Here is a 16,548-nt window from a genome sequence, read left to right on the forward strand (position 1 = left end):
GCTTGACACGGTGTTTCGTTGCCAGTGCCTGCAAGCTGTTGAAGCCCTACGACTTCTACAGCCCATAGGCGATAAAGGTTACGCGCCAAAAGTGTCACCTCTTACGTGATGTCAAGCCCTACGCCAAGTCTAATCTCATTTTTTCTGTCCATGAAGCAAACTACAATGTTCCAAGCATGTCGATGGCCACGCAAATTGTCTTCACCGCTTTCGGATGTACCTTTGTGGAAGGCTTGAGCTCCGACCAGCTTGCTAAATTGACAAGAGGAACCAATGATTCACCCAGCCAGCCAGGCCCACATATACAGCATATGCAACGCCACTCGCGAGCTCCGAAGATGCGAATCAAAGAAGGCCTCCCTTGGTGCATGATCGCCTGTCCATTGACATCACTGGAGCAAAGCTTCCCCAGAAGCTCATCCTTGCTTACCCAGAGCTCTCTAAAGCTATCTCGGTTCCCGAGAGCTCATCCCGGTTTCGCAGTGATAGCTCTTGCATATGCCATCTACTGATGTCATGGGCGACCAGGAACTGTAAATGGGTGGTGGTGATCAATACCTGGGGTCATAATGCCCCGCTTTTGATCCCCATGCCTCAGTCTCAACCAATTTCAACTTTGTGAGCAGATAGGATTTAGCCAGAGCGCCCGCAGCTCAAAAAGTTCAACCCATCAACCGACTCCCACATGCTTGGACTTCGGTATTTCAGTTCGTTACCCTCACCAACAGCCACCCTTTCTTTTGCTGACGCTATCTTTAGAGAAGCACAAGAAACAAAAGTCTCTAGAATCAGAAGAACTACCAGAAGGCACTGCCCATTCGTCATCGTCTACCTCTGCAGACCACCAAACTCCACCGTCTACAAGAGACTCTTCTATTCACACAAAAAGCTCGAAGTCTAAACGCTCAAGTCTTGCTTCACGTTTCAGGCGATCATCTTCTATAGAGATTGCTACGACTACGCCTAATAATCCGCCTTCCGATTCTCAGCCAATTTCTGAATTTCAGTCCGATCCCGTTACAGCCAAAAACTCTAGTCCAAACCTAGACAATACGCAAATAGCTCCAGCCTCAAATTCGACTACCGATACTGGAGATTCGCTATTCGAAAGTGCGAAACCAGCTCCCGTTCAATTGCTCTCTATAATTCCAGCTACTTCCGCAGCTGGAACTCTTGCACAGACTTCGGAACGCTGTGAACTAACTCTTGACTCCATCGCGGCATCGCAAAACGCCGTGTCTAGAAAGACCACGGTTACTCGAGCAGCTACTGATCCGCGACAATTTTCAACTGCGACGAACTTTACAAGTCAAGCGTCAATTGTGTCGAACACACCCTCAAGACCATTGAAACAACAAATTCAATACTCTACGATGATGTCGCCAAAAGTTTCGTCCGTGAATGGGTTTGGTGGTCACAATGGCACAAGTGGTGTGCTTAGCCCACCTATGTCACCAAAAGGCGCTCTTCGTACCAACGGCCGTCTTGGATCTTTCACTTCTTCGCGCGCCACGAGTGGGAACTTTGGCGTGAAGTCGTTCGGTAAGCGTGGAGCTTCAGGTGGTGGCTACAAGATTGGATTCGTTCAAGAGTCAGCTGTTGCTCTCAGAAAGAAAAGCATGGCCGATCTAGGCGCTGGTGTACACCAAAGTATCTCGGACGTGTCCTATGTGGATTTCCTTGAGTGGATCAGGGCTGAGCGACTTACGACTCTTCCACACAAAGGAAGCCGCTGGGACAAAGTTCTGATCAGAGCTCTCTACTTTGCGGAACAGCTGCACAATTTCGACCAGGCGATCCAGAGTTTTGCTCTCGACAGCCAAGCCGCAGCTGCGGTCGGCTATGGCCACGCTCGTCTGCTTCTTGAGGTACGTTCGTCGCCACGTTTCAATCTGACTTTTTACTGACCTTATACAAGCTCGGCCATGAGAATTCATCAGCTTTGGATAAGGCGTTCTCGGTCCTCTACAAGTTTTCCTTGTCATTTTCGTCGGTTCTGCGGCGTTCCGAGCTGCTCGCAGCTACCGCCGAAATCCGTGAACAACTATGTCTCCTCTACACTGACCTTATCTCTTTGGTCGTTGATGTTTCAATCAGATTCTACAAGACTGCAAATGGTAAGTAGTCTATACCATTAAGTTACGAAAATATCAATAACAAGTACAGGGATGTCTGCGGGTTCCGCAAGTCTTGACATCTTCGAGCTCTTTGGTGAGACAATCGAGGGATTCCGCACGCGTCAAGATTCAGTCATTGAACTGATCTGGGAATCCCAGATTGAGAACGAAGACTTTGAAGATGGCGAAGCGCTGGATGTGAAGGTCCTGAGCAGGTGGCTATCTCCACAGGATCGCGTTCTGGCAACCCTGAACCGTGACCATTCTTTCCTTGTGGACCAACAGGTCGAGATGACTTGCATCTGGTTCCAAAAATATCTCACTAGGTTCCTTCAGAGCGAAAAAAGCTTTTTGTTGGTGACCGGTCAGCCTGGAGCCGGCAAGACTACTCTGGCAGGCTCGATAGTCGAGCGTCTCCAGCGACCCGTAAATCGCAAGCAAGTCGACACACTCTTCTGCTCGCTGTCTCCAGACGTCCCCACCACCGCTACTTCTCTTGCAGTCGTCAAGTCATTGCTTTCGCAGTTGCTCAACCTGCGAGTCGGCAATATGGGCATGTACTATGCTTTGTTTCGAGCATACCAACACTGCAGAACATCCGGTGACCTAAAAACATACGAAGAACACCTCTGGCAGGCGCTTGAGGATACATTAAAGCACCCTATGGATGGCGGCAACGATCTTGTCATGGTTGTTGATGGCCTTGACGAGATTGAGTCCTCTCAATCAGCTTCGATACAAGCGGCAGGTGGTATCAGCTCCGCCGCACTTCTTGACAAGCTTGTCAGTGTTGCCAACCAAGGTCAGAGAGTGCGCCTGATCACATTGTCGTCAACTGCAAAAATGCCTTCCCAGGCGAACGGTATTCTTCATGAAGTTTCCCGCGAGGATGTTCGCGATGATCTTCACGCTGTCGCTTTACGAGCACTGGTTCACAACCGCAACTTCCACAGCAAGCCTGGCAATGATCAAGAGACCCTCCTTGATCGCATCATTCAGGCAGCCAATGGCTCATTCCTGTGGACGATTCTGGCTTGTGAACTTCTCAATTCGCAGAAGTCTACCGACGCGATCACATCAACTCTACAAAGCCTTGAGACGTCCAAGCCCTCTGTACAGACTCTGGTCCACAAATTGTTCACTTCTTTCGAACCTACCAACAATGCAAAGACCCTATTGTCTTGGATTCTTGCTGCTGAGCGGCCCCTGACTACTGAGGAGATCCACACACTCTTCACTGTCGACATTAAGAGTGGCACTCTTACAGATAAGGGTGTCGATGTTCACGAGACACTGCAAGCCCTTAGGCCATTCCTGTCCTTGAACGAGCACATCGTTCGTTTCAGGCATCCAATCGTTCATTCTGCTCTTCACGATCTTGCGCACAAAAACCAGATATCGATCCCTCTCAAGGACAGTGAGACAGATCTGCTGCTACGAGTGCTTGCATACGCAAAGTTCACCCTTCGCGACAAGGGCGAACCGACAATCGACAACGATGATCCAACTATCGCTGACCGTTTATTCCGCAAGCATCGCTTCCTTGAGTATACCGTCAGATATTGGGTTCTCCACCTGCAGCAGTCCGCTCTTTTGCCCAAGAACCCGGCTGATTTCAAGCCCAATGGAGATCTGCAGAAGGTGCTACCAGATACCACCACCTTACCAATCCTTGAGCAGCTTGTTTGGGGTACGCAACTACCTCTTCCCGAAGCAATCAACCTGCATCTCCTTGTCGGCAATGTGCGACGAGCAGTGTACACAGAGAACCACCCTACTGTCCTCCAGACGTATCTTGCAGTAGCTACCTCTTACTTGCTTCTCTCTGACACCACACATGCTTCTTCGTACTTTTTCCATTGCACAAAGATCAGCCGCACTGTTCTCAGCGACATTCATCCTTTGACATTAGAATGTGCGAACCATTTCCTGAAGATTTCAGAGTCTATGGTCACAACCACTCGTACTGAGATCATGACTCACCGCGAGCAGATACTGATTGTCCTGATCGATGCTTACGAGCGTCAGTATGGCAGTACTTCAGAGCTTGTCGTCCAGACACGTAAGCTCTTAGTTGAGCTGTATGCTTCCCTCAAAGAGGAAGACAAAGCTATGGAGATCTTCCGCCTGATTCAAGAAGCCACAATTCAGCACTACGGACGCAACAGTCATCAAGCACAGGATATTGAAGGCCACCTCAATGTTGTTCTTGGTAAGGGCCGAGGCGAACGCCGTATCGACAGCTACAAGGAATCCTTTTTCGATGACCAGGATGATGAGGATCAGGTCGAGGTCTTCGATTTTGGCTCTATCGCCGCCTACATTCGCAGAGCAGAGTCGTACGCGTCCCGCAAGGAGTTTACACTTGCTGAGCGAACCTACGTCGAACTTTGGCAGCAAGTATCCTCTCAATGCCGCACTACACAGTCAATCGAGTGGCACGAGAAAAACATTGAGATTGCGACCGCCTATTCGCAGTATCTCAAGACTCAGAAGCGCACCACGGAAGCTGCCGCTGTGCTGACGGTTGTATGGGAGCAGTATCAACACCATCAACTATCATACGCAGAGAGTATTGTAGGCAGACTCACTACTGTGGCAAAAGAATTGAAGACGATGGGATCACACACTATGGCTTTGTCGATCTTCAAGCACGCCAGCTCTTTCTACAAGAATGTCCGTCGGGAGGACTCCAGTGCTTCGCGAGAGATCAGCAACCAGGTTTCGGAGACTTCCGCAGAACTTGTTCGACAGAGTTTGGCGGCTTCAAGCTCTTCGAGTGAGACGACCACCACGGTGTCCGAATCAGTTTACAGGGATGTCTTTTTCTCCATCATTCAGTCTTCGAAGACCATCGATTCCAGTACAATTGCTCTTGCGAAGAGACTGTCCGCCAAATATGTGGAGGAGCGAAACTTTTCTCAGGCCATCAGTGTCATCCAAGCTACGCTGCAGCGAACGTGGTCCTCATTTCTCTCCTGCTCTATCCATGATGTGACACTCACATCCACCTTCACTCAAGATTCCATCGAGCTTGTCGAACGCCTTGCTGAATGCTACTTGCAACTGAAACAGATGGAGAGAGTTGAGGATACTTACAGTCGCTTTTTCCGCGCTGCACTGGTCACCAAGGAAGTTGACAAGACTGTCTTCGAAAGGTCGCGGACACTGTTGATCGGCTTCTACGACAAGTATGGCTACCAGGATAACGCGATAAGTGTCTTCCAGGACATTCTTGTCACCTATCGTACGAGGTTTAGTCCAACTCACGAGCTTACCATTCAGACGCTCTACATCTTGGCTCGCCGATGTCAACAGTACCCAAGGAACCACCCTTACTGGATCGAATACTACCTGCAGATCATCTCGAGTCTTAACAAAGACTCGGAGATCTGCCACAAAGACGCTCTGGATGCTATTGTTGTGGTTACAACTACTTATTGGCAAGATCGCCGTTATGCTGAGGCAGTGACTATTTACCGCACTCTCTGGAACACTTTCATACGCCAGACAAAGCAACACAAGATCTTCAGCGAGGAGAAGTTCGTGCAAACTCTCTACGAGCGGTACTCACAGTGCCTTGAAGAGACTAAAGCTAGCTTTGAATCTCTGTACCAGATTACCAAGGAGTATCGCGAGACAGCGATTGCTACATTTGGTACTCAATCCACAATCGCAATGGAAGCAACTCTGGCGCTTGCACAGGTGTCGCAACGCAGCGAAGAGCATGTTTCTCAAGCAATCTCACTCTACGAGGAGGCTTCCAGGTCAACCAAGACAACCACCTCGACTACCAGGTCGAACGAGATGAAGCAGGCTTTGTCGTCGCTTTACGTTCGCCAGATGAAATCCCAGTCGTCTTCCAACTACAAGGCTGAACACGTTGAGCGCGCTCTTAGTATGACGCAAGAGCAACTGAATGATTCTATCAGCAAATATGGCTACTCGCACGAGTCATCGCTCACCCACTTTAGGGAGCTTGCGACTCTATATCAGCGCCAGCAGAAGACAGATCTGGCTGTCAAGACTCTCACCAATGCCGTGTCTCAGATCATGTTGAAGGAGACTTCGTCGCAGAAGCAAATCGAGTCCGCAGCTTCCATCGCAGCCAGTTTCCATGCCTGCCAGCAAACCGCCGTTGCTCACAGTCTGGTACAAGAATTGCACCGCCAGATCTGCGCGAAGGATACACGCTACGCTTCTAAATGGTCCTTTGATCTCACCAAGACCAGCCGTGCCTCTTTGGCATTCCTTGCTTCCCTCCAGTACAACCTTCGCAAAGATCTGAACGTTACCTTTGCTGAGATCATGGCCAGCCTCACTATGGAGTACATCTACTTCGAGCAGTTTAGACAGACTCTATTGAACAACGAGTCGCTGACCAACATCCTGCTGACGGCTGCTCCACTCCGCTTCTTCTTACGCCAAAATGGCCAGGACGAGATGATTACCGTTGTCGAGGACCAAGCAGTTGATCTTTTTGAGAAGCGTGACGCTCAGGATCTCCACACACTCAGCAAGGAGACACCCCGCATCTTCATCGTTGGGATTCTGGACCACCTAGGTTCCGGCAGGAACAAGGATTTCAATCGATCAGTTATCCTGGCTAGTAACGACAGTACCGCGAAGCTGACCAAGGCAAAGAAGTTTCCTGAAGCCTATGACGTCGCCAACCTTGGCTTCCTGTATGCCAGCAAGCACGATGGCTACAAAGGACCAAGGTCCATTGGCATGGGTTTCAAGCTTGCATCATTGCTTGTTGGTCGTGACAGCGAGAAGGCTACTGATGCTGGATTGCGAAAGAAGATGCTCGAGTTGTCAAACAAGATTGTCAGAAAGATCCTTGATATCTGCAAGAGTCTGAACATCAACTTCGCTCAGATTCAACTCTTCGAGCTCAGTCACTTGTCTGTGCTGTTGGGTGAACAAAACGACTATGCCACTTTGGAGGTAAGATGCCTGTTGCTGCTGTCTTCTCATATGACTATTATACTGACTTTTCACACAGTGGTTGTTGACCACCCTGTGGAATACCAGAGATGCTCAACGCTCCTGGCCTGCAGAGGTCCTCCTCAACCTCGGCCGCCGTCTTATCTGCGCTCGCTACCTCGCCGGATCGCCCATCAAAGCCATTCGTCTCGCCGAAGACATTGCCTACAACATGCGCCGGGCCCACGGCCCCCGCGCACCCGTCACAATCGAGACATACGAGCTGCTTGCTCAGTTATACACAAGCATGGGACAATCATACCAGGCGAAGGCGTCCTCAGAGAAGACAGGCCCGTTAGCGCAAGAATACTTTAAGAAGGCTATAGGTGTGCACGAGGATATCCTCCGTCTTGTTGTGCACGATCATGGCTCTGGTGACGACTCGGATGATGAGTTGGACACCACTGCCTACTTGCTTGCCAAGGAGGGCGTCAATGTTCAAAAGCAGGAGGGTCAGCCCACGGCTGTGCTCGATGCGGACAACATTGACAAGTCTGCCATTGCGCTTCGCCATTTGCACCTCCTTAAGCTCTCGTACCAGCGTCTCGGCGGCTGGCCTAAGGCGTACGACGAATACGAGCGACTGAATGCTCAGATCTTCCGTACGTTCGGCGCCGAGTCGAAGTGGAAGGGTGTACAGGGCACTGAGAAGTGGAGCGCGAAGGAATATGGTCACGGCAAGGCTGAGTCACAAGACGGCTCGTTCAAGAGCATCGGGGATTGGGCTCTTGGCAGCGAAAAAGTGATTATGCAGGCCCAGAGCAGGCCCCAGCAGAGTGGATCCAATGGTCTGCAGGTTGGTAAGTTACGCACCGAGCCCAAGCAGGTTGTTGCGTACGCATAAATGGTGTTTGCCATAATGATCTTACGACATGAGCGAAGGATTCAATTCGAGCCCCCCCCCCCCCCCCATAGTTGTTTATTGTAACGATTTTTTCCCGTTCGAACACATGTGCATGGCCCAGTTGCAAGTGAAGGTATTAGACGAACCATATCGTCCCGAACAAAATCGAGTGCTACTGCCCTCGATCCATTTTCATGTTCCCACGTTTGTCACGGCTTTCGAGACTCATGATCAGTCGTTCGGATACCGAGATGACCGCGAACGTATATATTCGAAATCTCTTGACTTTATTCGGTCAGACACTCATATTGAGGGCGAGAATAGAGAGAACGGCTACCTGAAAAGGACGAGGGTGGACTGAAAGAGAAATAGGAGACTTCAAACGGAGTTGTCAATCATGTCATGGTTACGAAAAACGGGCGATATATTAAGCACGTAAATGGGGCCATATGCCATAACAGACGACGACCCGTGTGAATTGGCCTAGCTCATACAAAAACTCTCTTTACACCCACACTCACACAAGTCGGATTCTCCGGTTTCCCAGCTCCGAGACCCCAAACTAGGTTTTCGTAGCTGTATCCCGAGAAGTACGTTTGACAAGCGTACCATCTGTAGTACCCCACCGTTGTACCCGTAGCATTGGGCGGGCTTGCAGTCCAATCGATGTATCCTTGCACGTTCAATCTACCCTGTTCGTCGAAAGCCAGTGACTGTGGCCTTTCCGATCCAGGGGTAAGAATAGGTAAAGCGATGTCAGTCGTTGGGTCGTAGTTAAAGTATACGCTTGATGGGACGCCTACACTGCTGGTCGGTAAGGTCCAGGTCAGGATGCCGGGAGTACCAAGAGTGGCGTTTGGGGTGAAAGGGTCAGTAGAGGTATTGAAGTTGAATGTTGTGGGGGCGATGGGGTTAGGTTTCGAGACTGAACCGATGCCGGAGACGCATAGTGACTCAAGAGCAGCGCCGGTGTGGCAAGCTGAGAGTGTCTGGCCGTTTATCGTTGTGTTGTCGGATGTTAGGACAAGGTTGAACGGTCTTGATGTCTCGTTGTAGAATTGCGCATTTGTTGCTGCTGCAAGAGCCAAGCTGAAAATGGATGTGGCGGTTTTCATGATGGAAACAGTCAATGTAGAATGTACGTGAAGATTTCTCAACAAGTCCAGTACTTTGTCTCATCGACAAGATCCTTTTGTACTCCTCTCCTCTCTCCTGCAATCATGAATCAGTCTTCACTGTGATGCAGTCATGCAGTTGGTCAGGTGTACAAGATCCGTCGATCGCAGAGCTATGACGTTGCATTAGGCTAAAGCTTCCTAAATGATGACAGCCCCTCGTATTCGTCCTACTCTTTCCCCTCGCGGATTGCCTATAATAGCCATTCGGAATTTCTACACGGCCAGAAATGGCGACTATTAGTTAAGCGTGGTGTGGCAGCAGACAAGATGACGCAGAGATCTACAAGGTGACCCAAAGCTGCATGATAGTTCTAGCCCACTTTCGAGCCTTCTGATAATTACTGGGTAAGGATAAGAGTCGTTTATCTCCTTCAGATCCATGTACGAGACTTACCAGAACTGTTACTCTTTTCACCTGACGCGGTAAGCATTTTGTGTTGCAAACAACAAACTGACTGCGACGAGGGATGCCTTTGTACTCTGGACGAAGACCCAGCACGCAGGTAGAGAAGAAAGTCTGACATGCACTTTCCCACGCTTCCTTGAACAGTGGCTTTTTTTTCAATCGCAGCCCTCAACGTTTTATAAAGTGATCAATTTGGATATTGACCTCACCATAAGTCTGTTTCCATACGACCACTGGGGATTTTAAAATATAAGGCCTCGCAAGCCAGGTAGACTAGATACAGCCAGAGTTGCAGAGGTAACAACTTGCCTCCTCGAAGGCAATCTCGAGGATGTGGATTTGCACGAGCCCGCGGTGTTGTCGAACAGTTTCACGATGATGAAGGCTGTTACAGCCAGGCAGACAGCAGGAAACGAGAAGAAGATTCCATGGAATAGGCTATTGCTGCCAATACTATCCGATAACATGCATATCGCTATGCTCGATGCGCGCAAATAACTAATCTTCCGCAAGAGATGCAGCTGATGAGTGCGAGGTGCTCGTCATACAACGGATGTAGGATACTCTCCATAGTCGCAAGAGCAATAGGGCTGCTGGACTTAATATCTACTCAGCAATACCGCGTCGCTAGAGATCTTATGATGTTCTGGCGAGATCTCGGGTTCCGGGATTTCTCGGCTGCAGTTCCGTTGCTTGTTTTCGTGTTTCTAGCTCCTTCCCCACACACGTGTCATGCGCCAAGCATCGTGAGGTCGGAGAACACTATCTTGATTCTGAGCGTGCCTTGTCTTTTGCGATTGCATCAAAAACTGCTTGAAATAGCGCATCTCTGCCGCAATAATTCCTCACGTCGCGATCACTTTCTGGATTCAGGTCTAGACTCCTGCGGTTTTTCGCGTTGAAACAAACGGCGGTGATGTCAGGGGTCCGTGTGCGCACCTGAACTTTTCACTCGCCCGTGTAATTGGCCCGCCATTCAACATCTCACCGCCAGGCCTGAACGTGCATCTTGCGTCTCTGCAACAATCTTCGTTCATCATCGTTCTTTCAAGGATCTGCACATTCTCTGCAGAACTTCGCAACGATGACCGACACGCCGCAGACAACTGCAGGTGAAACCCCCAAAGGAGCTAAGGTTCTCCAACAACATCTGGACCCTGGGTACGAGTTTGCCTTCGATCCCGCAACGCCTGGCGCAGACGGCCCTGGCAGCTCGTCAAATTCTATCCGCAATGGGCCTGAGTCTTCACTGAGGTTACAAGGTGGCGACATCCACCGAGATCTCTACAAGATCGCCGCGAAAGGCAAACGACAACAGCTGCACAAGCGAGCCGCAACCTTCTCTAACACCCATGAATACGCACCGTCAATGGTCTCAGATATCGACCATGACGAGCTACCAGTCCAGGAGCAGATGGCACCAGGAGGTCTGAGACGGCAATTTTTGCAAAAACAAGCCCGAAGTGTTAGCTACATCGCCGAGCCCGTTACTAGGAATTTCATATCCTTCTTGGAGTTGTATGGTAACTTCGCCGGCGAAGATCTTGAGGAGTCGGATGATGAGGATGCTATTGAGGATGATGAGGAGGAGCAAGGCGAGCGTCGGCCTTTGCTTGGGCGTCGACAGAGCTCTAAGAGGCTTAGGCAGCAGGGTGATGCCTCGAACATGAAGTCGTTTTTCACCCTGCTGAAGGCTTTCGTGGGTACTGGTATCATGTTCCTGCCAAAGGCATTCAAGAATGGCGGTATGCTGTTCTCAGCTGTCACTCTTATCACGGTTTCGCTCGTCACCTCGCTTTGCTTTGAGCTGCTCCTCGCCTGCAGGAAGCAGTACGGCGGCGGCGGTTATGGGGACCTCGGTCAACTGATTGTCGGGAAGAGGCTGCGCCAGCTGATTCTTGTCTCAATCACACTCTCGCAGTTTGGCTTCGTATGTGCTGGTCTCATCTTCACCGCGGAGAACCTGGCTTCCTTCTTCGACGCAGTCACGCCCAACTCTGCGCCGCTTGGTACCAACGCTCTTATTGGTATCCAACTTGTCGTTCTCATTCCCTTGGCTTTCATCCGCAACATTTCAAAGCTTGGCCCTGCCGCGCTGCTTGCCGATGTCTTCATCCTAATCGGTCTGACATACATCTACTGGTACGACATTTCTTGGATCAGCAAGATGGGTGGTTTCCATCCCAGCATTGAACTCTTCAACCCGCGCGACTGGACCATGACCATAGGCTCTGCGATCTTCACCTTTGAAGGTATCGGTCTTATCCTTCCCATCCAATCGAGCATGAAGCACCCCGAAAACTTCAGCAAGCTGCTGTACATTGTTATGGCCATTATCACGGTTATCTTCACCTCGGTCGGTGCTCTGTGCTACGGTACTTTTGGTGAGAACGTTTCCGTCGAGGTAATTACGAACTTTCCCCAGTCGAGCAAGCTTGTCAACGCTGTCCAATTCCTCTACGCCATGGCCGTTCTAGTTGGTACGCCTGTACAGCTCTTCCCTGCCATGCGTACGCTTGAGCTTAAGATCTTCGGTCGTGCATCGGGAAAGAAAGACAGTCTCACGAAGTGGAAAAAGAACGCATTCAGGACGGCGCTGGTCATCTTTGCCGGAGTTGTTGCGGCTCTCGGTGCGAGTGACCTCGACAAGTTTGTGGCTCTTATCGGCAGTTTTGCATGTGTACCGTTGGTATACATCTACCCGGCATACCTGCACTACAAAGGTGTGGCCGAGCGTCCCTGGGCCAAGGCTGGTGATATCTTGATGATGCTTGTTGGTCTTGTTGCTATGGTCTACACCACCAGCATTACTATCGCTAGGTGGGCGGAGACATAAACAGCGGACTGAAAGGAAGGCGTTCACTGTTAGGTACAGGGCATTGTTACTTGCAAATTCACTGTATCATCATATAGTTCTTAACGCGTAAAGGAAAAAATCGTTTGGCCGCGATGCAACGATTGCATGTTTGGTTTGCAAGGTGTTTGGTTTGCAAGGTGTTTGGTTTGCATGGCGTTACGAGAAGCGAATGCTTGATAGTTTTCTTTGCAGATCTGTTCAAAAAGTATGTACAAACAACCGCATCTATGAATAGCACTTGTCAGGTTCACAATGTTTTAACTATTCTCCCTGACTGGAGGCTCTGATAATTTAGTCCATGTCGCAGGAGCGTTTTGTTGCTTAAAGGAGCACCTACTTTCACTCCAGCGGTCCGAAGAAACTTCTGCAACCAGCCCATGAGAGTTGCAAATGCGGCAAATCCCGAGCGCTTTAGAGATACCCCGTCCTTTGTGTTTTTCTTAGTTCACAGATTTTTCTAAATTTCACTCTTCCTTCCCGCGAGCACCCTCTGTCCTCGGTGAATCGATCAGTTGCGCCAAAAACAGAACATAGTCTTCCTGAGAGTCTGTAAATGAATTGAACTCCCATGTCATGTACCCAACTGGTATGTTACGACGCGGGGCTTGGATTGGGAAGAATCATCAGTGGTCAACAGCTTTGTATCAACGCCGACAGCGCCAGCATGGATTCCATTCAGATGGACTTTGACATAACTCTGGTGGCTCGCTTGATGTTTGAGCTTTTGTTCTATCGTTTTGACACTATTCTCGTAGTGTGCTGTTCTACAAGCTGGGTTGATCCTGCGCTACCGCTTGGCTTGAAGCCCTTCGACACTCTTCGGCATAGGTAAACATATGGCGTTGTAGAATTTTGTGGATGTGTTTAAGGTCATCCTTCATCACCATGAAGAGATAAAGAGTGAAGAGATCGGAGGATATGAGGATGCTTGTTTACGTGTTTGGGCTGCGCGTGGAGAGGTCTGTAAAGATGGAAGATAGAACAGGATGGTAATTTGTGTGCAAAAAACACGAATGTCTAACAGCGGGAATCCATTGACCTACAGCAGTACTGAAGCGACAGTATACAGCTTGAAACCTCAATAAAGCGAACCTAAAGCATGGGACCGAACGGAATGAAGCTAACCAACACGTACCAGGTGCAGTTGTGCGACCGTACATTTGTCCCCACCAGAACCATCAGTAGTAGTCATCTCGTGGTCCGCCTGTATGGTTATATGCATCATACCTAAGTCCTTCTCTCTGGGCACGTTGACTGGCTGACTTCTTGTGGAGTGTGTGCATATACTCCTTGAAGTCTTTCAACAAGTCAGCGGTAACCTTGATATGGTCCCTTTCAACCACGAATCGACCTTTTTCGTCCCTCGCGTCTTCTGCCTGCGCAAGGTTCACGGCAATTTGGAAAGCTGACAGAGGTCAGTCACTGGTTTAGTTGGTCTTGAGATCAAATGACCTACCGTTTCTGATCTCACGCCCGTTCCATTTGGATTCTTTCAGCACTGGAGCCGTTTCTACGTATGTCCTCGCTGATTCTGAGATGATAATGTCTTGACGTTCTTTCTCAAGTTTCTTGAAGTACGTATTCCAGATTTGCTGCCGTTGATCATTGTCGAAGTCGTCGTAGTAGATTGTTGTATGGATACGAGACCAGACTGCCTCATCAGACGTGCCAATTCGATTGGTGGTGAGGAAAAGTATCCCATCGTAGTACTCAATGGCGCGCAAAAACGCTGCGACAAGGTTGTTCCTGTCCAAGTCCTGTGTTTGACGTGACTCGAAATATATATCGGCCTCATCAATGAGTAAGACGGCGTTCCAGCGCCTCGCAATCTTGAACCAGCGCCTCAGCTTAGTCTCTACTTCGACTGCAGCTACTCCAATGTCTGCACATGTGATCGAGAGCAGCGGGCGCTTGATACTGTGCGCTATGCATTCAGCAGTGTAGGTTTTACCTACACCTGGCTTTCCATGCAGCAGCAACACCAAACCCTTGCCTTTATCTTCGATGTAGTCGGCATTCCATGGCCTAGCTAGAGGGCGGTCACCAGTTGGGACTACTGTCTCGTGACTGCCAGGCTCCTGGCTGTGTTGCATGTACAGACTGGACAAATTTTGAAGCATCTTTTTGGTCTCGTCTTTCAGAAAAAGACTGTCCATCAGTTTCGGGTTCCAGTTGGGTTCTTTGAAGCCTTTAACGAAGAGTAGCTCTGTCAAGAATGTTAGGACAGTGTTTGCTTTCCTAAAGATCGATGCTTACTCCATTCCCGCACTGACAGCACGAAAGCCATGACGTTGTTTGCACTTATGAAGTACTGATGATCGGTCATACTTTCCTTGTCTTTGAAGGCAATACTTTTCCAACCCTTGAATTTGGCTGGCTCTTGCCTTTCGCATTTGATAGCAGAACAACGTTTGCATGAGCACAATGGCAACTGGGAAGCTTTTTGGTCAACCATGAGCTCCGGCTTGTGGTCCTCCTTTTCGTCTTCAGCTGCTTGGACAGGGTCGACCATAACGTAACCTCGAAACTATCTCAACGTTAGCGCTATATGTATCAAAGTACCAAAGCTTGCCTCCTACCGATTGCCGCGGGTTGTCGCAGCTCTCTCCTTCAAAATACATGCACTTCTTCTGCTGCAGCGAAACCATGAGTTTCCCGCGGGCAACCAACTCTGTCCAATAGGTATCGTGATCTCGGAAGAACTCGCATGGAAACAGGCTCAACTGATCGATTGGCTTCTCTCCATGGAACCGCGTGATTTTGGTGTCATACGAAAAAGCCCGAATGGAGGTTGCGTTATTCCCTAGATACCACAGATTGACTTTATAATAATCCCAAGACTGATTCATAAGATCGAAGTCAACGTTTTCCAAGATCCACGGTTCTTTCGATCCGTCTTCCCACTGCGGGTTGTACTGCTCGTACACATTGATACCAGGCTTCAACAATAACCACAGCATCTCAAACGATGCCTTTGGTGGCGACTGCTTCCACCGCTCACGCTCTTGACGAACCTTTTCGCCCACTTCTTGGTCGACAAAATCGAGAAGAAGTCCAAGATGCTTGTATGTGTGTGGCACAGAGCACGCCGAATACTCCGCGGTAAGATCTGGTTCCTTGAACGACTCGCGGAACTCTCGCAGTTTCTCCCAGTGATGAACAACGATAGCATAGGGCCAATCGATATCGAGCGGTTGTTCAACAAGGTCCAGACCAGGATAGTAGTTGACTACAGATTGTAGGGCATTAATGATTGCACGGGAGTATATGCGGATGTGGGAGTTTCCTCGAAAGTGAACAGAGGGCGGTGGAGCTGAAGTGTCGTTCTGCCAGGCTGGCTTGGGTTCCTGCCGCTCTTCCTCGTTTTTTCTGGTGTCTCTTGTTTCCAAAGTGTAATACAGCTCCACTACGTCGAAGACTGGGCCCTCATGTATGCCAAGTTTCTCCTTGCTTTGTCGTGCATCTTTCGTCGCCAACAACATGTAGTCTTTCATCTGGCGATACTCCACTCGGTAGCGAATGTCTGGAGAACTAGAAACGTCACTGCGTGAAGGTTGCGCAATTGCTTCAGACGTTGACCGTTGATTCTCAACTAAGGGGTCCTGAAAGATTCGTTAGCTCGGAATCGTCAATGCTCCACATAGACGCAACTCACATGGCCCCGGACCTCGTAGCTGTTCTCAGGACTGATCAGGGAATCTGCTCGAGGACCACACACTCCATCTTCGACGTACGGGCCGATTTGCTGAACGCTGGTAGCAATGTCACTCTCGGTTGTGCCAGCACTGACATCCTGTGTTGTTGCCATGGCGAGTTATATATAACTATAAAATGTACTTGGTTTCTTCAGGATATCTTTCTGGTTTTGTGATGAATCCTTAGGTGTCGAACGCTGAACTGTTAGCGGTCAGTCCCCAGGTGCAGACAGGGTGTTTTTCAATTGCAAGTTATGTTGATCAGGCTGAAGGATTTGGCGCAGCTTACGAATTGTGCGTCGCTTGCATGCAGTCATATTCGTTTAACGTAACTGCACAAATGAGGTGAGCAATGCAGCGATGCACCAGTCTGGCACAGCCCACGTCTTCCACCAATGACGATAATGAGCTGACCACCTCCTCGTGAAAATTATATTGGTGGCTTGCTGCAGTTATGTATGT

At 49.5% G+C, this 16,548-nt stretch overlaps 4 protein-coding genes across 4 annotated transcripts, besides 1 other annotated feature; 2 read left to right on the forward strand and 2 right to left on the reverse strand.

Annotated features, from left to right (window-relative positions):
- Positions 1 to 1,373: 1,373 nt before the first annotated feature.
- On the forward strand, positions 1,374 to 7,950 carry EKO05_0005636 (uncharacterized protein; the record flags this gene model as incomplete). Its single annotated transcript, XM_038939601.1, has 4 exons — positions 1,374 to 1,868; positions 1,919 to 2,117; positions 2,167 to 7,067; positions 7,126 to 7,950. The coding sequence occupies 4 exons, from the start codon at positions 1,374 to 1,376 to the stop codon at positions 7,948 to 7,950; spliced, it is 6,420 nt and encodes a 2,139-aa protein (XP_038798653.1).
- Positions 7,951 to 8,438: 488 nt separating this feature from the next.
- Positions 8,439 to 9,065, reverse strand: EKO05_0005637 (uncharacterized protein; the record flags this gene model as incomplete). The annotated part of the gene is made up of 1 exon (XM_038945780.1): positions 8,439 to 9,065. One exon carries the CDS (start codon positions 9,063 to 9,065, stop codon positions 8,439 to 8,441), a length of 627 nt encoding a protein of 208 aa, XP_038798654.1.
- Positions 9,066 to 10,618: 1,553 nt separating this feature from the next.
- Positions 10,619 to 12,370, forward strand: EKO05_0005638 (uncharacterized protein; the record flags this gene model as incomplete). Its single annotated transcript, XM_038945781.1, has 1 exon — positions 10,619 to 12,370. One exon carries the CDS (start codon positions 10,619 to 10,621, stop codon positions 12,368 to 12,370), a length of 1,752 nt encoding a protein of 583 aa, XP_038798655.1.
- Positions 11,090 to 11,124: a tandem repeat.
- A 1,199-nt stretch (positions 12,371 to 13,569) lies between the features above and the next one.
- Positions 13,570 to 16,199, reverse strand: EKO05_0005639 (uncharacterized protein; the record flags this gene model as incomplete). The annotated part of the gene is made up of 5 exons (XM_038939624.1): positions 13,570 to 13,796; positions 13,848 to 14,597; positions 14,648 to 14,918; positions 14,971 to 15,993; positions 16,047 to 16,199. 5 exons carry the CDS (start codon positions 16,197 to 16,199, stop codon positions 13,570 to 13,572), a joined length of 2,424 nt encoding a protein of 807 aa, XP_038798656.1.
- Positions 16,200 to 16,548: the final 349 nt, after the last annotated feature.

Source organism: Ascochyta rabiei, chromosome 9, assembly GCF_004011695.2.
Source record: "Ascochyta rabiei chromosome 9, complete sequence".
NCBI classification, from domain to species: domain Eukaryota; kingdom Fungi; phylum Ascomycota; class Dothideomycetes; order Pleosporales; family Didymellaceae; genus Ascochyta; species Ascochyta rabiei.